This window comes from Caloenas nicobarica, chromosome 13 (assembly GCF_036013445.1).
Source record: "Caloenas nicobarica isolate bCalNic1 chromosome 13, bCalNic1.hap1, whole genome shotgun sequence".
In the NCBI taxonomy this organism is placed as follows: domain Eukaryota; kingdom Metazoa; phylum Chordata; class Aves; order Columbiformes; family Columbidae; genus Caloenas; species Caloenas nicobarica.
The window spans coordinates 1,991,218-2,013,711 of NC_088257.1; the positions used below are offsets into that span (position 1 = coordinate 1,991,218).

General features: G+C 59.5%; 2 protein-coding genes across 2 annotated transcripts in view; one reads left to right on the forward strand and one right to left on the reverse strand.

The window, feature by feature from the left end:
• STK10 (serine/threonine kinase 10) overlaps nt 1-22,494 on the forward strand; it is a 500,646-nt gene that overhangs the window by 12,445 nt on the left and 465,707 nt on the right. The window lies entirely within an intron of this gene.
• On the reverse strand, nt 1,822-18,637 carry ARHGEF37 (Rho guanine nucleotide exchange factor 37). Its single transcript, XM_065644027.1, has 13 exons — nt 18,266-18,637; nt 15,875-16,092; nt 15,331-15,454; nt 14,816-14,963; nt 13,793-13,992; nt 13,109-13,239; nt 12,440-12,544; nt 10,249-10,359; nt 8,708-9,037; nt 7,642-7,770; nt 7,083-7,278; nt 6,488-6,660; nt 1,822-6,091 (listed from the first exon to the last, which is right to left on the reverse strand). The coding sequence occupies exons 2-13, from the start codon at nt 16,076-16,078 to the stop codon at nt 5,882-5,884; spliced, it is 2,061 nt and encodes a 686-aa protein (XP_065500099.1). The 5' UTR covers nt 16,079-16,092; nt 18,266-18,637; the 3' UTR covers nt 1,822-5,881.

The following is a 22,494-nucleotide window of genomic DNA, read 5'->3' on the forward strand; positions in this document are numbered from 1 at the left end:
GCTATAAGATTACACCGGAGAAAGAGCAGCTCCTGGTGGGACGGTCCGGTCCCATGCCGTGTGCCGTCCGCCCGCCTGGCCTCAGGGCAGTGCCTGGGGATGCTCCAGCTGCATCCCCCATGCAGGGCCTGGACACCGCCCGGGGATGCGGGGTCTGGCCGCAGGGATGTGCTCTGACAGCGGGGCTGAGCCACAGGCGGGAGGGCAGCAGGCTGAATTCTCTCTGCCTGGGCAAGTATCACCAAGTCGGCAGCGCTAACAGCATTGCTGTCCTACCCAGGCTTGCCTTGTGGGCTAAACCTTTAACCAGATCAAGGGTTTAACTTTATCAGTGGCTGGAAAAACGTGGCACCATTTCCCTGGGGCAAAGTATCTCGATCCCTGCAGAAATCCCAGACACACGTCTTTTTCCTGTGCCTCACTCAGCAGCTCCCTGGCACTCGTGTCCAGCCCTTCAGCACTGGGACCTGTGGGACTCCCCAGGACAGGGAGCACTTTGGGCCTGGGTTCCCAGCTGGCCCCATCTTCCCCCCAAAATCACAGTTTGCATAGACCCAGGCACACCGGCATGGTGCCAGCATGGAGGAGCTGGCACTTCCCTGTGCAGGGTGTACCTGGGCACGGATTGCCCTCCCAGGGGCAGCGTGGGAGGAAAGCCACCACCGGAGCAGACACCTCCATGTCCCCTCCAGGACAGTTCCCCCCGCTGGCACCACAGTCCCCTCCCCAGCCCTGCTGGCTCCCCAGCCCTGGAAAGCCTTCCACAACCCCTGCCCACAGCAGGAGCAGGATGATCGATCGTCGTTATTAAGACTGGAGGACGGTGTCTGTGCACAGCCAGGTGGTTCAGGAGCAATTAGTCACCCTCTGGCTAGGCAGGGCCAGGCTGCCCCCCTGTCCCTGCCGAGGTGGGAGCCCCACGCCGCCTGAGCGAGGGTCTGACGTGGCTCCTGGCACTGCTGGTGCAGCCCTGTCTCCTTGCAGGCTGTATCTGATGGGCACCTCCCCGCCAGCCCTTCCTGGGAAAGGGCAGGGCTTTGGCAGCAGCGCAGCCACAGGGCAGGACTCAGACCCAAGGTGACCACTGCACCCCCAGGGTATATGATGTGGGGAAGGAAGAAGGTCTGCGGAGCCCCGTGGTAGAGATTTACCCCCATCCAGCGTGATGCACCCAGAGCAGCTTGTGCTTTTACATGGGACGGGCACACTGGAAGGGCTGAGGAGGGGGCGCTGCTCATCCCCGGCATGGCGGGTACCACACGGCAGCCCCCGGCACAATGGTCCTGTGTGGCAGCGCCAGGCACAGCTCCAGCCGGGGGCTCATCTGGCGGCACCGTGACAGCGGGGACATCGGCAGCAGCCGGCTGCCAGATGGGAAGGGGGGGGCCGTAATGATGGTCCATCTCAGCAAAGGTAGCAGAGCATGAAAGCAATTTCACACTTTATTAGACAATTCAGGTGCCGGCTGCACAAGCCTGGAGCGAGCACTGCTGCTCACGCCTCTGCTCCTGCTCCTCCTGCTCTGTGGGGCTCAGCCCCCACTCCGGCCACGCAGCACCGTGCTGATGATGGCGAGCGGCACAGCAAGGACGGCCAGCACGGGCTGCCAGGGCCGATTCTCATGGGCTACCCTGCTCCCACACACGGACAGACGCCTGGGAACATCGCAGCCGCAGGCTGGCTCTGCTGGGAGCCAGCTCAGCCTGGCAGTTGTGGTGAATTCGAGCATCATTCCTGCAAACACAGCTCTGCTGGGGCTGGCCGTGCCCCTCAGCCCAGGGCAGCCGCCCAGCCCCTGCTGGATCCCCCCCGGTCCCCCCCTCCCCTGCCCACCACAGCCCTGCTGCACCTGTGGGGACGGGATGGGCTCCAGTTTGGGAGCCCGGGCTCGGGGCTCCCCTGGCAGCTGCTTTCCTCTCACACCTCACTGACACCCAGGTGCCCCAGCACAGCCGGCGGGGACATCAACACCTGCGCATGCGGCCATCCTCCCCGCCATCCAGGTGCCTCCATCTGGAGATGTGCTTTGGGGGTCCCCACCCTCCTCACAGTCACTGCTACATTCCCAGGGACCGGCACAGCTCCCAAAGTGGGGAAGAGCGGAGTCTGAGCTGCCACCATCCTGCTCTCCAGCATGCGGCTGTCCCTGCACCCTGGGGACACAGCTGCATGCTGTCACACCCCACGGGTGGACGCTATCCAAATGCCTGCACGTCCAGGATATGAATCAGCCTGGACAGGAGTGCAGCAGCCACTCCTGGACAACTTGAGCTGCCTGGCAGGCTGCTCCAGCAGCCAGGCTGTGCCAGTGCCAAACACCTTGCAGGTCAGCAGGCAGGTTGCAGGCAGGTTGCAGGCAGCAGCGCCTGCCTGTCTCTGCTGCCACCATGCAGATCAGCCCTGGGCATGGCAAGACCCCAGCCTGGCATGCACTTCCCTCCCCCTTGCTTGGCTCTGCTGCTGTGGTCCCAAGCCATGGCACAGCGGCACCCGGCCGGGGCAATGCCTAACCCTGACCTGACCTGCCAGCGAGGAGTCAGCCCTGCCTGCTGGCCCCCCCTGCCCCCAGCCACAAGCATGTTCCACCGGGCTGGCCAAAGCATTCCTCCTGGGAGAGCCTGTCCTTGCTGGGCTATTTAAAGGCACACTTGTGCCCTTTATTCCCCCTCGTGTTTAGGCTGGAAGAGCCCCATACCCTCCAGTGACTCTGAGGCACTTCCAGGCTCAGGGCAGCAGTGGGTGCAATGAGTTTGGGTGAGATTATGGGAGGAGTGAGCGATGTCAGTGCCCTGTGTCCTGCAGCCAAGTACTAGGCCATGTCCTGAGGACAGACCCATGGGGAAGGTCCCATCGAGGTTGGCAGCAGGACTGGTGGGTACTGCAGAGTCCAGCTCATCTCCTCAGGTCCAGAGACCGAAGGAGCCACACGAGCTAATTTCTCTCTTCCTAGAGAGGATGTTCACAGCGTGGGACCTCGGGGCAGGCAGGGTGCTGGTCCTAGTGCTGCTGGGCAGGGCTCTGGTGCTGACTGGCTCAGCACCATGTGGTACCTGACGCCAGCAGTGTGTCCCCACTGAGCTGCCACCTCCTGCAGAGCACTAGTGTGCAGCTCACGCACATCTCCTGGTGGGCTGTGCATGGGCTGTTTCCACCTTGCCCCTCATGCCCTGACAAGCGCTGTTATTACAGATTGACATTTTATGGGTAGAACAAGGACTCAGGAGAAGCAGCAGGGGTCTAGGACACTTGGCAACAACCTGGAGCCCCCATGCCGGCTGCAGGCAGGGCACAGAGCTCCTGTGTCAAAGGGGAGCTGATACCAAGTCCTGCCCCAGGTCTCCTTCCAACTGGTAGATCAGGGCACAGGCAGCAGCAGTTTCTCAGTGCTCCTTGTCCTGCTGGCACCTTCCACCCTCCAAAGGGTTCTGGGCACCCGTGGGCTGTGGAGCGAGACCTGCGTGAGCTGCTGACTCCTGCGCTGGCACGGGGCTGATTGCACCTGCGCCCCGCCGAGCTGGCAGGAAGGCGACCCCAGAGGGAAATCTGACCTGATATGATTTGATTAGGAATGGAAAAATCCTGAGGAGCCATTAGCAGCGAGCTGGAGGTGTGAGACCTGCCGCTGCGGGGCCAGGGCTGGGTGGGCAAACCTCAGAAAAAACCCCTGCACAGCAGCCTCATCCCCCACCAGCTGCTTTCCTGTTCCCAGGAGCACATCAGGTTTTCCCAGGCTGGGAGCATCCCCAGGCAATGTCTCCAGCTCCAGCACTGCTGTCCCGTCCCAGGTTTTGTGTGGGTGACCATTTGCTTGGGGCTTTCAATGGCACCTGGGCAGGGGTAGTGAGCCCTGAGGTTCTCCACAGACAAAGCCCCAGGACCCTGCAGGTACAAAGGAGGCAGCTCTGCCCCAAACCAAGCACCTGGACTCATGTGGGGGTGCACAGTGAAAGCAGAGCAGCATCCAGGACCTGTCCCCACCTGCCTGGCACCCACTCTGTCCCTCCTTACATGGTGCAAACTTGGGTGAGGACACACAACCTGTGCCCCCTGCCCAGCACACAGTCACAGCCACATGGCAGCACTGCAGGAACCCGCACCAGCCACTGCACCGCCAAACCGCGTCCTGCGGGGAGCCCGTGGGTGGCCGAGCGTGCTGCCTTCCTGCCAGGCAGGCAGCGGGAGCCGGCGTGCCAGCGCTCGCCAGCGGGCCAGCGCGCCTTTGATGCGGGAAGCAGCAGGTGCCCAGGGCAGCCGGGCTGACGCCAGGCTGCTGCACCGGCAGGTGCCTCCGCACTCCACTGCCCGCGGCGGGTGAGGGGTGGGCAGAGTGGCACCGCGGGCTGAGCTCTCCCATGGAGGGAGTGCGGTGCCAGGCCCCGAGAGCTCCCGAATTCCCCTCTGACACCGTGTCACTGCTGCCGTGGGCACAGTGCCCTGCCGCGAGCCCCATCAGCATCACGTAAAGGCACAGCATCACAGCAAGCCATGGGGAAACTGAGGCACAGAACAGTGACACCTCATGCAGTGGCTGGAGGGAGCACTGTCTCCATCCCCAGAACAAGCCTTAGGTCAGAGACTGACCAACAGAGATTGGTTCTCCCAAACCTCTTCCACAGGGCCTGTGCTTCGAGAGAGCACGCACTTGTCAAACCGCTGGAGATGTGAGTCGGGAAGGGGGATGGGGTGTCCCGTCCTCTGTCCCCAGTCCCGCGCAGCACTGGCTGGGAGGGAAGCGGTGCCCAGCTCGCCTTCGGCACCACCAGCCCTGTCCCCTCGGGCTGTCCCGATGCCGGCCAAAAACACGCACACTCCACCGCAGCAATGAAACCCCTCAGCAGCCCGCCAGCGCCCCAAAACCAGTGCTCCCCGTGCCCCCCGTGCCCCCCGTGCCCCCCGTGCCCCCGCCGAGGCGCGCCGGGCGGGGCGGCTCTGCCCCCTGGCGGCCGCGCTGCCACGGCCCCGCGCGGGGGGGCATGCCCACGGGGAGCGGGGTGGGCAGCGAGATCCTATAATACAATATAATATCAGCGTTAAGAGTCACATGAAATAGCATCGGTGGGTGCACAGGGCGCTTCTCGTCACCAGGGCTCAAGGGGCCTCTCAAAGGGGTCAGTAGCATCAGCCCCACGGTTCTGCGGGGGGAAACCGAGGCCAGGAGTGGTCCTCCCGTTGCTGCCGGTGCGGCTGGGCACGGGCTGGCACTGCCATGCCCTTCAGCAGGACGTGAAGGCTGTGCTGCCAAACGGATGGCAGTGGCACAACAGGGCGGGCACCCAGGCAGGCGTGACACCCCAGTGAGGAGCAGGCAGCCGTGGCCCTGGGGCTGCTCTGCCTCCATCTTTGCACTCAAATCAGTGATTTTCCTGAGAGCTGCTTCCCAAGAGCCCCAGATTATAGAATCATAGAATCATTTTGGTTGGAAGAGACCCTCAGGACCACAGTGTCCAGCCACGAACCTAACGTACTCCATGCCAGGCTGAAGACACCCTCTGCAGCGCTGCACCCTTTGCAGCTTGGTCCTGATCTAACTGGGGACAATGCTGTCTCATGATCCCTAGGGACATTTTTGTCACTGACGTGGATTCCAGCAAATCCCTGGAAAACTGCAGGCACCTGCCCTCATTCCCTCATTCTCCTTTCCTTCAAGCAAACACATATGGGACACAGCACCCTCACGCCTGCCCAGCTAAACATGCCTCCTGACTGCCATCCCTTGCACGTACATTCCCTGGGCCATATTCTGCCACCTGCTTCCCACCGCCTCCCCAGCCCGGGGCCACCGTGGCTGCCCCTTCCAGCATCTTCCGTGGCGAGTCCTCGGGCGCCACGCAGACAGCTCTCATCGGATGAAGCCTGAGTTCTTGGGTGCTCCTGGCTGTGCTCACACAGGCAAGCTCCAGCCCACGGGCTCCTGCACAGGGACAGTCACCAGATAGCTGGAGGGCACGTAGCCCCTCTGGCCGTTCACCTCCACCAGGCTCCATTCTTTGCTCCCCTTCTTGTCGTGAGGCTCCAGCACCACCACGGGCTGCCCTGCCTGCAGGCTCACCTCCCGCGGACTCCGGGCTGCAAAGGAGAAGCCAGCGACCACCTGCAAAAGGCAAGGGAAGGAGGGAGGAAGCCCTTGCTGGACGCAAGAGTCAAAGGGGAAAGGACATACATGGCAGGGTAGGACCTAGAGGGGACATGGAGGTTGTATCCAAGAGGGCAGCACAGTACTGCCATCAATGCAGGGGCACTGGGGACCCCACCAAGCACAGTTCTCTTGCTCTGTCCATCCCAGGTCCCAGCAAGGCGGAGCCCAGCCTCACAGGAGACTCGGCAGGGCTGTGACAGTCCCCTACTAGGCACACGGCTACACATGTATGACCATGTGTGCACTGGAAAAGCAGGTCTGCCTTCCCTCCCACAAGCTGGACACATGGGGACTAGAATGGAGCTGATGGGGATGCTAGGAATTGCCCTGAGGGGCGTCTCCCACTCTCACCTGGAAAGCTGGGCTGAAGGTGGCCACCTGGGGCCTGGGAGCTTGAGGTGACGCATACGAATGTCGCCTTCTCTCTGTGCTGCTATCCGGGGCTGGCATCTGCATCCCGGGCTGCTGGCTTTGTACCGGGCAATAGGGCTGGAGTTTGCCAGCAGGCACAAACCCTCGGGGACCTGGAGGACACGCACACACACAGGTCATGGGGCACCACTGCCTGGCACATGTAGGACTGGTTGCAGGAGAGATGAATGACAACGTGGCTGTTGCCTGGCACGGCACAGCAGCACTGTTTGAACTAGTCCATCACTAGGGGATACTCAGAGGCAAAACCTCCCAAAAAGGGGGTTTAAGACATTTCAGTGTGGATGGGATTCTCCTTTCCCAGCCACGATGAGCCACGAGTGCTCCCTCATGGACAAACAACTTTACAGCTAATGGCTATGGGTGCAGCTGGCAAAGCAGAGGGGGTTTGGGCTGAGCAAACCCTGGAAGGGAGGACCCAGGAGGCAAGAGCCCATTGTTCATTCAAGATGAGGAGTGGTTCAGGTTTGTTTTCTGACCCTGGTGCCAAGGAGGGGAGAGACGCTCACAGTACCTCCAGCATCCACCAGCCATCTGCTTGTGTTCCCCTTAGTGTCCACACTCTGCAGCAGAGCTACAATCTGTCCCCTTTGCAAGGTCAGGTCCAAGTCTTTGCTGCCACTGACGTTGCTTGTCACTTGGTAAAGTTTGTCTGGGCCGTGCTTGCTCACAAGGGAAAAGACCTTCCGCTCCTCAGCAGGGTTCAGAGGCTGGTGGGGAACAAGAGACACAGGAACGCTCGATGAGACAGTCAGTACGCTGAGCCCTCCATGTACATGTGCTCTCCTTTCTCCAGGATCACATCCCAGTGAGAGGTTAGAGAAGAAACTTCCTCACATTATCTGCTCTATTTCATGGTTTGGAGACCAGTGTCCAGAACCAGAAGAGCTGAGACTGTTTCATCCCTGGTTATTTCCAGCCAGCTGCTGCCAGGGGCTTTGGGGAAATACTGCGGCAATCCCTTGTGCCACCTTCTGAGCCAGCCTCCCCCGCAAAGAAATGTTCTGCTCTGAGAAGCCACAGACCGACCTCTTCATCCAGCTGACCTGAGACACCCCCTTCCCAGCTCATACCTGTGTCATAGGGCTCGGCGTGACTGTCTCAAACGTCTGGCAGAAGGTGCGCAGCTGAGCGCCGGACTGCTGCAAGGTGTCTTCCACCATCTTCCAGAAACTGGGCAGAGGAACATGGCCATGGGGCAGCTGTGAAGACAGATCCTGAGATCAGAGACAGGCCTGGGGAGGGGAAGAACTGTGGGTAGGGTCAAAAGAAAAGGAGCAGGAAGAAAAGAGGTGAGAAAGCAAGAGAACAGACCTCATCACTAAAGATGCATCTAAGATGTGGTTCCCTTTGGCAAGAAGAGCTGCTGCTCTCTGGCTTTGAGCCACCTGCCTTGGGCAGGGCAGTCAGACGTGGGGCACTTGGGCAGTGCCCAACCCACCACAGCAGCCCCTGTGTCCTGCTGTCCTGCCCCAAGCCCACCGTCCCACCTGATCGAAACAAGAGACAGGTAGATGGAGCGCTGGGGTAGATGTCTGCAGCATAAGCATCCCAGGCCGAGCAAGGGGAATCCACCGTCATGCCTGAGTGCGTACGAGCACTGCCCGAGAGGAGACCTCCACAAGGCTGAACCTTGTTCTCGTCTTGGTCATGGGTCAGGCCAGGGCCGTGTTCTACCCCAGGGCTCTGGACTGGCCTGACCCACTGTGTTTGCAAACACCAGGCTCAGAATGTGCTGTGCAGTGAGAAATCCTGGGAGATACCTCCCAGGGGATCGAGGTTTGAGGGATGCTCGTTCCTCAGGCCAGGAGCTGTCTTTCTCCTCGTCTTCCCAGCACAGAGCGCAGCGTTAACACTGATCTCTCAGTCACCACATCAATAAATTACCAGTGGTGTCCTCAAAGAGAGAGCAGAAGAGCTCTTGGCAGTGAAAACAACAAAATTTGGCTTTGCCCAGTCAAAGGGGAGGAGCGATCACTCACAGATGCTGGACAGAGAGCTGTGTGTCTGCAAGGGTGGGCTTGGACTACAGCGAACCTTCAGTGCCCTGATGTCTGAGTGATGTCCCAAGCCTGAAAAGGCAGGTCTGGCTCTGCACGTGCACCGGTTTGGGCACACATGCCATGGGGTCCCTCTCACCTGCTCCAGCTCCTTTTCTGCCCGGTGCAGGACCTGGGCAGCCAAGTCTCGTTGCAGGGCACTGAGGGAGCACAGGATCTGCCCCAGGAGCTGCAGAGCCACCTGGTTGAACCTTGGGAGCTCGGCCACGAGCAGGGCGTTAATGGCGAGGTAGGTGTTCATGGCGGCCTCCTCATCGTACGTCACGCTGCCCGTCTCACTCTTCCGCTCCTGGATCTCCTCGTAGTCCAAGAGCTTGTCCAGGCGCTTCTTGACCAGCTGCTGTGGCCCCACCAGCATGTCTGAGAGGCTGCAGAGGGGCTGGCAGACCAGCCTGTCCAGCCGGCGCTTCTGTGGGGTGAGAGAACCCAAATCTCCATGTGAGCCCCCCAGACAGAGCCAGAAGTCTGCATGGTGCACTGTCTTACCCAAGAGAAAAGGCTCGGGGACCTGTTGAAGAGCTTGTGCGGAGTGGGGAACATCTCGGGCATCCTTCCCTGAAGGCATACAGGATGCCAAAGCAAACCCTTATAGAGGGCAGTCATGCGTGCCACAATTCAAAACTTATGCTCCTTGAAAATGATTGTGTAGGACCCTCATGTGCAGGGTCCCATGGGCTGCAGTGACTGCCCCATGCAGGCTGTAGTGTCCTGGTTTGATGGAGACCCTCAGCCTGGGGTCTGCATGGTTATCCCATGCAGCTACCCTCTCTCCCTGTGCTGGCACTCCCTGGGGATACCAGCATCCAGGTGTGGGGTTCAGGCTGCCCTGCCACAATCTTTGCTGCTTGGAAAACCTCCTTGACTGTGTTCACAGTAGCAGCCACCACCCAAGAGAGAATCCTGGAGAACCAAACAAGGGTGGTGGAAGGAGACAGATGGGGGGCTCTTGGGCTCCCAGTGGTGAGTACAGATGTCTGCAAGGTGTGGGTGGGATGGGCTGAGGTTGGTGGCAAACATCTCGTGTGAGTCAAATGAAGAGTATGTCTGTTTTCCCCCATTCTGTGCTCTGCTGTAGCCTGCATAGCTGGCTATGAATGTGTCAGGGCCCTGAAGGCACCAGTAGTCTTTAATGGCTCAGACCAGCCTCACCTGGGGCCTCTGCCCACACTCCATTTAAGGACCTTCAGCTGCTACCTGAGCATTGCTGTGGGTGAGCTGGTTTCTGCCTCTGTCTCCTGGGTGGACCTCGGACCTCTACGGCAGGTAGCTTAGCTCCTGGGCAGACCCCTCAGGGGAAATTGCAGCTTACCTCCAGCCCAGGATGGACTTTAGAGCTTGTTGTAGCCATGTTTCTGGCCTTGCCTCCTTTTCTTTCCTGGATGGACCCTGGAGCTTGTTCTTCACTTCGTGTGCCTGGGGCTGCTGATGGACCCTGTTACCTGTCCCTTCACGCTCAGGCCCCAGGGACTGTGTCTGTTAGTGAGGATGCTGCCTGCCCTGGGGTCCCGGCAGCTCTTGGCTGTCCTGCCCTGGAGCCAGCCCTGCTGTACCCTGGCAGAAGGTGTGAGAGCAACGCTTGGCTGTGGCCCTGAAGGAGATACACGGGGAAGAAGCACTCACAAACTCTGGGAAAACAGTGCAATGGAGGTGTTCTGCAAAGCGGCAGTACTGCTGGGCAGGTCCCTCGTCCATCTGCAGATCACGCTTGTGTGGGGCGGACAACAGGAATGCCTGAAAGGGAGAAAGCCATCAGACCTGACCTGCAGAAGCTGCCCAACACTGGCTAACCCATCAGTAACCTATCCCTGTGTTCCCAAGGACATGCCGGTGCCCCAGTCTGGGCACTCTGTGCTGGCAGCCCAGTGGGACTGATGCTCTGGGCTAGGCTTGTCTGCAAGTCAGGGAGTTCACTGAGGTGCTAACAAACCTCCCTGCTCGTGCAGGCGTCATGCAGCAGCTTTCAAAAGCATTCCTGCCCCAGCACGGTGGCCAAGGCTGCCCTGTGGCCCCAGGCAGCCTGCCCCAGCTTGATGTTGCCTGGTGCTCTGACACTTGGGTTTCGTGCTCCAGTAGCTACGTGGGGTTTCTTGTATTTGTATGCAAAATCTTCCCCCCACCGCCTCTGCATGGAAAGTGAGACTGGTGGGAAAGGAAAGCAGCTAGGGATGGTTTGGGTGGAGACCCTCCTGCTCTGGGAGGCTTTGCTCTAAGGTTCACTCCGCAAGCAGCAGCCTCCTACCTGGAGGCAGACTTTTGACCCACAGCCTCTAGACCCAAGAAGGGAGCACTGAGCTCCCAGAGCCCCAGCCTGCTGCTGGTGCCAAGGGCAGCCCGGCCTCTGCTCCTCCTGGGCTTGGCTTCTGCCATCAGTCCTGGAGCAGCAGGAGCAGATTCTGTGTGATTCCCATCAACCATGGCTTCCATGGGCCTCTCTGAGTGACCTGATCTCTGTCCTAAATCCTGGGTTTTTGCCCGTGGTCATGTTTAGGAGACCTCTCTTTTGTAGTCCTCCTTGCCACAGCTGGAGAATGGAAATATAAATGGAGGGCTGGAAAATGGAGGGAAATATAAATGGAGGGCTGGAGATGGAAATATAAAAGGGAAAAGGGATTGACCCTTCGAGCAGAAGGTGGCAGCTCTGCGACCTGTGTGCCCAAGCCTACAGGGGCTCTTACACAAGCAGAGGTGGCTGTGATGATCTTGTATGCACCGAGATTGGCCTTTCCTTGTGGTGAGGCCACTGGTACAGACAAGCACAAGAGGGAACTGCCAGCCAGCATGAAGTGAGGCCAGGCTGTCTCTGCCCTATGAGGATGTCTTCAACAGCTCCTCGGGATGTTTTTGAGCAGCTTTTAGAGGGAGAAAGACAGGGCATGCGTGCAGCCCCACCTTCCCACCAGCAGCTCCTCTGAAGCTGCAGCCAAGCCCCAGCATGACTCCCAGTCACAGCTTATTATCTGGGCTGCCCAGCCTATTTGCAGATGCTGGGTGTCCTGGCTGAAGCCAAGAAGCTGGCATATGGAGATGCAGCTCACCAAGGGCCAAAGCCAGGTGCGTACCCAGGAGCACTCAATGTCCCAAGGAACGGTCATGCCCTGTTCCCCTTGATGGTGTCATAATCTCATACAGATTGCCATCCTTATGTGTTCTATCCTAATTCTATCTGCCCCACTCTTTGGGCTACAGGGAGCCTTTCTGTCCCCTTGTCCTCCTTTCCAATCCTATATGGGGAGCTCTTGTCCATATCTTCATGACAAGGTCTTTCCAGATCCTGAATTGCTGCTTTCTGAACCCTCTGACATTTCCTGAGACTTTCGTGATAATATAGTGTCTGGGGAATTCAAGTTTTGCCACTGCTCATACTTTCATTTCCCTCAGATGCCCCAAGGGATTTCCATGAGACAATCACAGCAGCTACTCAGCCGGGTCATCTCAGAAGGGAAGTGTCTTGTTTTCCTGAGTTGGAAACACTTCTGCCTTATATTTGTTATGCAAGAATTCCCAGACTGAACAACACTTAGCCTTCTCAGCTATTTAATGCCTTGAAATAATGATCAGTTTAAGGACTGATTAATCTCAAGTGACGCCCAGCTCAGACTGTGTCAATGAATCTTTGACTTTGTTTTAAACTCTGCTGGACCCGAGTGATCCTTGGATGTCATGCAAGCTCCTGGCACAACATCTTTAGCCAAGAGACACAAGTCACGCAACATCCCCAGCTGACGCTGGTTTCCATAGGGCTTGAGAGTATTCTGCAGCCCCAAGAAACAGGTCCTGAGGCCTGGAGGGGGGCAACCCCCTGCAACTTTACCTCTAAATGGCCCAGGTAGGATGCCACGTTGTCCTTCAGCATGGCCACGCTGGACACCACACACTGGAACTTCTCCTCCAGGTCATCGTACTCCCTGTCCTCTGTCTGCAAGGCAAGGGGCAGCTTATCCCCAGCACGGGGGGCAGGCGCTGCCTCGGGCAGGGCTGACGCCCCTCGCTGGGTGCTAAGGTAAAAAGCAGCCAGGCCCCTGCCTGAAGCTCACAGCGCTGGGACAAGGGCGGGGGGACCCTGAGAGGCTCCAGGAATCTGAAAAGGACCAAGATCTAGGGTGCTTGGGATGCCTGCAGAAACAGGGCTTTCGGTGCGGTGCTGGGGAACACCAGGGTGTCTTTTCTGTCGCTGGGGTGCCTGAGGATCCTGGGAATCCTTTGGGGGTCAAAGCACTCCCCTGAGGTGTTCTGAGGCAGGGAGCGAGGTGTACATGCATCCCTCCCACCCCGCTGGTCCTTGGGATTGAGGACTGGGAGCCACTCTCAGGCTGCTCGAAAAGGGGACTGTGGCTCCTGTGACAGCCAAGGCCACTGGGTGTCAGCATTGGCCACCTCACCTCAGCTCTGCTCACCCCATCCCACTGGCGAGGTGTCTTGGGAGGCAGTGGAAAGCCCCAGAAATGGCCCAAGGAGAGGCGGCGGGGTGCAGGCTGCCCACCTTGGCCACGATGCCGGCCTCGTGCATGAAGAGCCGGCTCAGCCGCGTGGTCTTCTTGGCGATGGAGTGCGTGCTGAGGCGGGCAAGGCGGTCCCGCAGCGTCAGGTGCTCGGCCTTGTTGTATTTGGTTGCTGCCTCAGGTGGGGGCACACGAGGTGAGAGGAAAAAAGATCAGAAGAGGAAACTTCAGGGCAGCATCCTCAGCAGCCTGAGCAGCACTGAGGTCTGGAGCTGACAAGTTGTGATTAACAGGATAAGCACAACCCACATCAAAGAAGGGCAGCCCCAGGGGAAAGTACTGTGAAAACCAAAAAGAAGAGCGAGCTCCCATTTGTGGGGAGCCTGATTTCTCCTATCCCAAGGGCAGGACTGTTCCTTCCCAGTTCCAGGAATGCAGACGGACTGGTTTTGTGCTCAGCCCCCCAATGCCACCCTGTTCCTGCAGTGTTCAGGTCTTGCCCAGAGTGGCATTTGCAGGACCAGAGCAGTGCCGGCAGCTGCCTGCACAAGTCTGCGGCTCCACCAGGCGGGACGGGTGGAGGGCGGGAGAGCTTTGAACTGATTTAAGTGGGAATTAGCGCAACACCAAGAGGAGATGACTGGGGTCGGGATGGGGCTTCCCAGACGCGGTGTCCCCTGCCTGCACCGTGTCCCCTGCCCGCGCAATGCCCCCTGCCCGCTCACCTACTTCTCTGCGCCGTTTGTACTCGTTGATGTTGGCGTTGACCTGGGCCATGGCGCGGACGGCTGCCTGCAGGGCTGGGTAGGCGCTGGTGCTGGCGGGGGTGTTCTCCAGGATCTTCCCCAGCAGCAGCGGGTATTTGGTGACTCTCTGCACTGGCATCACCAGGAAGAAGCTGAGGTCCGATGCACCCGTGTGAGGCCTGGTGGAGAGGAGGATTGCCAGAGGTCAGAGCGGAGGGCTGCTCTGCTGCTCCCCCCAGCTTCTCTGCGAGCATTCTGGGGAGAAAGCAGCGCCTCACCAGCTGCAAGGGGGCTCCGCTGCCTCGGACCCACAGGTAAGCTGTGCCCAGCAGCCGTGCGGGCTTTCTGGCTGTGATCCCCCGCTCCCTGCCAGCTGCAGGGCCACCCCCTGGGAGCGCTGGCAGAGAGACACTGTCCCCACCAGCCCCGAAGGCAGTGCCAGCCCCAGGCGGGCACCTTGCTGCCCGGAACAGTGCTGCGCTTGTGTCATTTGGAGGCACGGGATCAATGCTTGCTCTGGGGGCACGGGGGAGGGAGGCTGTGGGTAAAGCGCAGGCAGGACTCCTCCCTCTGCCCTCACGCAAGGCACTGCTTGTCCAGGCTCTGACAATGTTTGTGATCCCCCCAGTAGTTTAGGATGGGTTTGGCAGGTCCCCCAGGGCCAGCCCATCTGTCTGGTCAAGCCAGAGAACATGTGCCCTCCATGAGCACAGCCTCTTGGGCTGGGGAGCAGGCAGGAGCTGTGGGTACCACTGCATCCCTTGTTTTGGGATCCACCATAAAAGACCACCAACCTGTAGTGCCACTTTGGTAAGTGGCCCCAAGGATGTAGGACAGGCTGTCAGGGACTACACCAGGCAATGTCACAAGGGTGATGGCCATGACATTACACTCAGCCTGGTGGCATGTACCTGTACAGGGAGCTTGTCCAGAGAGGAGAAGGGCAAGGCCAGTAGGTAGAACAGGGACAGGGAGGTGGTGGCCTCAGCAGCAGGTACCTACACTGTTGCATTCAGGGTCTCCAAGATCTGCTCCTGCAGCCTGGGGTCTTTGCGGTAGCTCTCCACCAGCAGCAGGGCATGCTCGTAGCTGGCACAGTAGATCTTGTAGACGCTCTCCATCTCCTCCTTGAATTCCTGGAACAGGGCACCTGGGGAAGGACAGCCAGGCTGGAAAGGATGGTCCTTTCCTATGGCCCCAAGGAAAGCCAGAGGTTTCTCCCCAGCCTGGAAGGTTCAAGCTGTCAGAGCAGAGCCAGTCACATGTGCTCTGCACCCCGGGCATCTCTGCCAAGCTGGGCCTGAAGCTGCGCCCCCCTCACTTTCTGCCTTGCCCCTGTGGGTGGCTGTGGACAGTGGTGTGTGGGCAGCAGCACTTCCTGCAGCCCAGCGGGTACAGGAGGTGCCAGGGCGGGGGGGCTGGGGGCTGCACCCAGGCACAGCACCAGGCAGTGGCACTGCCAGCACCAGCAAAGGCACGGGTGGGCGCGGGTCAGCTTTCGGTGCTGCAGCACTTACTGATGCAGAGCAGCTGCTCATGCTCCTGGGTGGCCGTGGCCTCTAGACCCTTCAGGAACCGTCTGGAGACGTGGAGGATGTCATCAGTGTTAGAGAAGAGTCCTTCCAGGTCAAGATCGGGCAGCTGAAGGGAACAAAGATGTCCCTGGGTAAGCCAGATACATCAGACAGGTGGACCACACGGTCTGGATGCATTTCCCCTCCTGAGCATTTGTGTCCTTCCAGCTGCCCCATGTGACACCCAAGGAGTTGGAGCGATGCTCTGTTTCAGGGGGCATGGGGAATGCTGAGACCTGGTTGTGCTCCTGAGCAGGGCAATGAGGCCTTTTTGTGTCACAGGTGCAGGTTTAAAGCTGTAGGATGGCTGTACTGGGTCAGACCCAATGTCCATCCAGCCCAAGACCTTGGCTGATCGGGGGGAGCCCAGGAAGGTGGAAGGTGAACACGTGCTGACCTCCCTGCGGTGATTTGGACATCTTGCAGCTCTCAACAGATTCACCCTATGATCCTCAGCCCCTGGGTGGGGGGACATATTCCCTCTCACCTGCTTCTTCTGGAGGTGTGCCCGGATGTCCGACACACAGAGCTGGATGTTGTGGACGTAGCTGGCCTCAGTGGTGATGAGCTCCTCCACAGCCAGCCGCTGGCTCAGCTCCATCTTGTCGCAGGGAATCACATCCTCGTAGACCCCTTCTGCGGTCTTGGCCGCATCCTCAGCATCGGGCTCTGCCCCACCGGTGCTCGCCATCTCCGTGTGACACTCTGCAGGCGGTGGCAGGGGTTAGGGACAGGCTGCGGCAAGGGCAGCCCTGGGACTGGTGCTCAACCCAGCTCCATGGCCGTGCTCCCCGCTGTGCTGGGGGCAGCCCACAGCACATCCCCAGGGACACTCAAGCCATCTAAATTTACAAACGAGGCACAGATGACACTCCAAAACCATAAAGTGCTGCAAGCCAGGAGCGGGCTGGCAGCAGAGGGCAAACACCCACGTGTGGCAAGCAGGGACTTGCCAAACACATGTGCCCAAAGTCCAGAGACCACGAGGAGGGCCAGGGTACAGGCAAGGGGAGCCCAGCTGCAGGCAGGGGCCCGGCAGCACTGGGACTGCACAGGGGCTGGTCCCTGAGGGCACAGCAGGGTTTGCTGCCACCACTCCGTGCTGCCAGGGCTGGCTGTTCCCTCCCTGCCTTGGCTGTCAGTGCCTGGCATGCTGCCTCGCGTTCAAGAGTCCTATTCAAAGTACAAAGACTGTTTTTCTGCAGTGTGTGAACAAGAGGCATTTCTGTGGCAGGGAAAGCTGGTTTAAAAGTAACAGCAATGGGGGAGAGAAGTGGGCAAAGCTGCAGGTGCCTCTGTCAGAGGTGCTTGCATCACCTGGTGTGCAAAGCCTGTGCCCTGCCTAGCACAGCCCGCTCCACTCTTCTCTCCACCTGTGGAGACCATGAAAAATTGGAGCTGATTCATGCAGTTTCCTTCTCAGGGAACATCATCTGCTCTAACTGATGCTGAGGAGGATGCTGATCCATGCCATTTGCTTCTGATGGAATATCATCTGCTCTAACTGAGGCTAAGGAGGATGGAGCAGCTCCCAAAGCATCACAGATAGTGCTCGGTCCCAGGCAGAAGGCCTTGAGAGAGAGACGGGGCACAGCCCACGCCAGCGCAGCACACAGCTCGGCCAAATCCAGAGCCTGGCCAGGGCAAAGGAATGCTGCCAGGCAGCCTGCCCGCGGAGCCTGCAGAGGAGGTGACGAGCAAAGGCAGAGCGGAGGTGGCTTGGCAGGATAAAAGTGAGATGGTACGAGCAGTGGCACAAGGATGGCAGTTCTGCATCTGCCCTCCACCACCCGCCGAGCCAGTGCCACCCTCTGCGCCTTACCGTCAGCTGGACCGTGACACGTCAGGCGCTGCAGCCGCAGGTGCCTGCGGTGAGAGCAGGGACAGGGGCTGGCAGGACAGCCCAAGCCTCCACTGGGGAACAGTCCAGCTAGAAAGCAGGTGTGCGGTTGTGAGCACCAGGCAGGGTGAATGTCCCCGCCTGGCACGTGCCCACTGCTGTGCTGGTGGAGAGCTGGGCTTGGCACAGCAAGCAAATGCCTGTGAGAAGGTATGGGACCTCCGCCTGCCTTGCAAGGGCACTTCACCCGGCCAGCTGTCATCCCTGCCCTCTGTGGATTTGGCTCCTACCCCTGCCTGTGGCATGGCATTGGCTGCTACAGGACATGGGGAGCAAAGGACACTTCCCTGCACCCCCTTGGGTGCTTCTGAAGTGTCCAGGTAGAAGGATGCCCACCAAGGACTGTTGGACAAGCCCAGCATTGTCTGCCTGGAGCGACAGCAAAATCCTTGCTCAGAGGAAGGGCTGCAGTGGAGGCAGGTGGAAAGCTGTGATCTGAGACAGCCCTTGAGCCCTGGAGAGATGCCTTGAGGCTTGGGGGTATGCAGGCACTGGGGTGTCACTGGTCCCTGCGCCAGCATCCCCCAGAGCATGCAGCTGCTTTGGGGCGTTGTCCCCAAGCTGGGGAAATCTCTTTGCGCCCAATCCACCCTCCGCCTCCTGAAACACCAGAGGAACAAGGGAACTGTACAAAACCGAAAAGAAGCATTTCTGGCCAGCGTTGGAGTGGGTTTCACTTCCCAGCTGTCCTCTCGGGCAGCTGTCTGCCTTCGACATGTCATTGCTGCCTCGGTGGCTCTCAGCATCCCTGTCTGTAAGGCAGGGGCCAGGCAGCGTCCCCAGCCCCGCACTCACGCGAGCAGGGGATGCCGTGGGGTCTCTGGCATGCTGGGGCAGTGCTGGCTCCAGGGCCCCAGCTCCCCCTCTGCGCCCCGAGGCTCTGGTACCGCCGTTTTGCCACCCCCCAGCTCCCCACGCTGCTCCGGCCCCGCTGTCACCTCCACGCCCCGAAGCAGCTGTCCGGGCCCCGGCTCTTACCTGCGGAGGAGGCAGCGGCTGGCGCCGGGGAGCCGCGTCCGGCTGCGGCCACTCTCCCGCCGCCTGCGGGGAGTTAATGATCAACCCGCTGCGCCGCAGCCGGGGTGGCACGGCCGGCGTGGGCAGGACAGGCCGGCCCACGGCACGGGCTGGCGGAACCCACGCACCTGCCGCCGCTGAGCTCGGGCCCCGCCATCCCCCCCGCCGCGGGGCTCGGTGGCGCGTCGCGGTGGCGGGGCCGCAGCGCTCGGTGGCGGGGTCGCAATGCTCGGTGGCGGGGCCGCAGCGCTCGGTGGCGGGGCCGCGGGGCGGCGGGGCCGGGCAGAAGAGCAGCAACGCGCTCCCTGCGCACGCCCGGCCGCGGCGGGGGCGGGCAGGCGGCCCGGGCAGGCAGCCGGGCTGGCAGCGGGTGCGCGTCGCCTCCGCCGCCAAACCCCGCCGGGAGGGAGCCGGGCAACAGCGCCGGGAGGGCGGCTGCAGCGGAGGGGGCGGCGCGGGGAAAGGTCTCATCTGCAAAAGCAGCTGGTCCCCAGGCGCTGTACCTGGCTCTGTATCAGCCCCTGGCACCGCAGCCGGAGTCCCCCCCCCGCGCTTTTCCCCTTGTCCACCCTCAAAGCGCGGGGCAGCGCAGCCCCTTGGCGTCCTGGGAGCCTGCGCCGGGCAGCAGCTCCGGGTGGGGAGCAGGGGATGAACCAGCGCACTCCACTCGTAAATAAACAGGGACAAGTCCTCTGTGTCTTTTTATGGCCTTGCTACAGCTCCAGCGTGTCGCTGCGTCAGCACTAGCTAGGGGAGCCCGGCTGGTGCCCTGCTGCTCTCACAGCCCATCCACGACTGCACAGGCTTCGCCCCGCGCTGTACTGCAGACACATGCCCCTCAGCTCTGCCGTCACTTCCCAGCTGCTCAGCCGCGGAAAAGGGTTCAGAGCAAACAGAAACAAAAATATATTATATAACTGGGAAAGTGGTTGTGCAGATTGGGCCATTGGGAACTAGTGGCTGTTTGGTGTGAAGTTGGTTTTTTTTCGCTCATGAGGTGTTTGCATCCTCATAAATAAGCTATTGAGAAGAGAGAGGCTGATCTGCCGCCAGCTCCCGCAGCTGGGAGCTGGTCCCCAGCCTGGCTGCAGGGAGGACATGGTGGCACCTTTTTTTTTCCAGGCTGAACCACCATGTCTAAAAAGTGTCACACTAAAAATGACTGAGTCTCTGGTGACTCATGCAGGTCATAGGTGGCACCTGTGTCCAGAGCCAAACCTCCCCATGGGCCAGGACAAACACCAGATGGATAACCTGGGCAGCAACATGGCAGGAGGAGCCAGGGATGGGAAGAGGTAGAAGCACTAACACTCAGGCAGGTCTGTGGGGGAGAAGCCAACACAAAGCAATGTCCCCTGGCTGAGTGGGTGGCCAAGGTAAAGCCACCTCATGGGAATGGTTCCCAGGTTGGCCCACACCCTATGGGCTTAGGGACAGACCCACAAATGGCTGGGCAGCGAGAGCTTTACCTGGCTGTGGCCCTGGGGACGCAGATGTTGTCCTTCCTCACTTGCAGGGGGCAGCAGGGATTCAGTGCTCACCTGGGCGCTTTTTAAAGTGGCCAGGTGGCCTTTGGGCTGCCATCGCAGGGATGTCAGGAGGTCCCCATCTCCATCCTTGGGCAGGCGCTCTTACTGCTGCATCCAACAAAGCCATCGCCCCTCAAGGTTCATCACCACCGCTTTGCTGCCATCAGCATCTCATGGCTGATCACAGCAGGAACCGCAGCCCTGCGGCTGCTGGGGTACTCCCAGCAGGGGAGCACTCCCCTCTTGGACAGTGTCCTTGCCCCACCAGGGCCAGCCCAGTGGGGTGGCATCCCTGGCCACCTGCTCCACCCTGGCCAGCTCACGCCATGGGTGTTTTCTAGGGCATATTTCCCATTCCAGCCCGGTTTTTCAGGTGCTGGTTAACCTGGCTCCAGTGAGTTCCTTGCAGGATGGCCTCACCGTCGAGCACTGAGCAGAGCAGCTGATGACTCCTTTCCCCCGTGCAAGCCTTTTCCTTCCTGCCATACCAACAGCCCCACGCTCCTCCTGTCCAGCCCCAGAGCCAGGGCTGCTGCGGCTCTGCTTGGCTTGCCCAGGTGCCTCAGGGATGCGGAGCAGTGGCTCCCCAGGGAGATGTGAGAGCAAGCTGCCTGCCCTGACCCGGCTCTAGTTACAAAGGAAAAGCAAATAGGCGCCGGCTGGTCGAGCACAATTGTTTGTGTTCCAGGGCGAGGTGTTGTGCTCAGATTAAGCCAAACTAAAGGGTCCCAGCACAGTGGGCTGCCCCCCAGCACCCCTGGCATCAGTGGTTGTGTAGCCTCGTGGGCAGCCAGCGCTCCCACCCTGCCAACACAAAACCTGGCATGTGGTAGCAGCGTGTGGGACCGTACATGGGACCACATGTGGGACCCTGCAGCCTCTGTGGAGGATGGCAGGGTGGCAGGACTGCCTTCTGCAACAGAGCCAGGTTTGTGCGCCTTGTCGACAAACTGTTTTTACAGGATGCTTCTCATAGAGCAAGGGTGAGCCACCTCCACGGCACCACCCAGCCGCAGCAGGAGCGCTCTGCCGGCTCTTTTCTGGCAGTGTTTAAGAAAAAAACAACCCCAAGCTGCTGGTGGGACAAGGTCCCCGTGTGACACTCTTTGTGTGATGACCACAGGCCCCGTCGGAGGCTGAAGGAACACCTGCTTGATGGTGCTGGGCTCCAGCTCAAAATAGGCATTGCAGTAAAAGCATCAGGAAGAGGGAGGCAGGTTTGCAGGGGGGGAGGCTGCTGGCAGGAACACAGCGTGTATGCAGCCTTTGGGGGAGAAGGTACCATCTCAGCCAAGAAGGTGGTTATTGCCCCCCTTCATCTCATCCTAAATACCTGATGGCTCCTGGAAAGCCTTTTGCTGCTGACAGAGATTTTCCTAGCCACTCAAAACGTTAAAGGTCAGACTGTTGAGATGAAAGCTAAAGCCATCAGGGGGCTCTCTGGGAACACACCAGATAAGCTTTGAGTTGGACAGGGCTTGCTCAGAAAATAAACGCAACTTCCAGCCATGCAAAGGACGACAGTGCAGGCTCTGCCTAATAACAGCAGGCGGGGGTTCCTCTCTGAGCAGCAGGTTTGCACAGGAAAGTTACATTTCCGCTGTTTAATTTTTTCCATTATTACTGTTCTTAAGATTTCTTTCCCGTCTTGAAAGGACTTTGTTACCACATGCCGCTATCAGCCATTCATGGTGGAAATGAAAACATGGGGAAAAAAATAGCAGCTCAAGAATGTGCTTGCAGGTGCGTCCTAATCGCAAAACTTCCTCCCACACCGCAGGCCTAGGAGTGGACTTTGCCTCCAACGCCATCGCTTGTGCAGCCTGTGCAAAGCAGGAGAACTCAAGCAAAGGTCCTCGGAAAAGGAGGAAAAAGCCCAGGAAATGAAAGGTCTTCATTCTGCTGAGCTAGCCATCAGGAAGAGCATCTCCTGAAAAAACACAGATTTAATTCCTTTCTCTTTCTTCTTCCCTTCCCAGCTGACATAACCTGTGCTTAAAAGTTCTGTAGGTGGGAAGGAGGGCTGTGCATACCTGCTTGGGGTAATCCCTTCCAGCTACTTGGCCAGGGCTGTGTCAAGATCCTGCTCCCAAGCAGGTAGGAATTGTGTCAGCTCCAGCGGTCTGGAGGGAGTCACAGGCTCCAGCCTCATGGCTGAGGGGCACTGCCTGCACCACGAGGCAGAGCACAGCCTAAAAATAAGCACATAGAATTTGATCCAAGTAGAATAAATTAAGAGTCAGACTTTTTTTCTAAGAGGTTTATTTATGGGCCTTAGGCAGACCTGCTTTGTGGATGAGGCTTCAGCCCCTCTCAGCCCCTGAGGCTACAGCAGCTCAAGCCTCCTGTATCCACATTTTAGTGCTCGCCTCTGTGGTCCTTCCCTCTCCCCACCGATTCCCTGTTGCCTTACATTATTTGTCCTACCCCACGATCTCCATTTCTCTCCCGGGGCTGGTGGCTTGGGGCCTTTCACCCATGTGTCCCATGTCCCTGTTATCAGCTGGGCCAGCTGATGGTGAGGACAGCTCGAGGAGAAAGCCAGACGCCAGTTTGAGGGCACAGAGTGCTGAGGTATCTGCTTTTCTGCCCAGCCAGTAGTGCCTGCTCTCCTGGGACCAGTGCTCTGCTGGGAGCCTGCTGCCACCTCCTTCCCAACGA

Excerpts from the sequence above, each read along its gene's own strand:
- ARHGEF37 (XM_065644027.1), bottom strand. The coding sequence starts at position 16,078 with ATGGCGAGCACCGGTGGGGCAGAGCCCGATGCTGAGGATGCGGCCAAG. Across the intron at positions 12,545-13,108 it reads AGGCCGGCATCGTGGCCAAG|ACAGAGGACAGGGAGTACGA; the intron begins GTGGGCAGCCTG and ends CTTGCCTTGCAG. Across the intron at positions 6,661-7,082 it reads ATGGCTGGTGGATGCTGGAG|GTCCCCGAGGGTTTGTGCCT; the intron begins GTACTGTGAGCG and ends CGTGTCCTCCAG.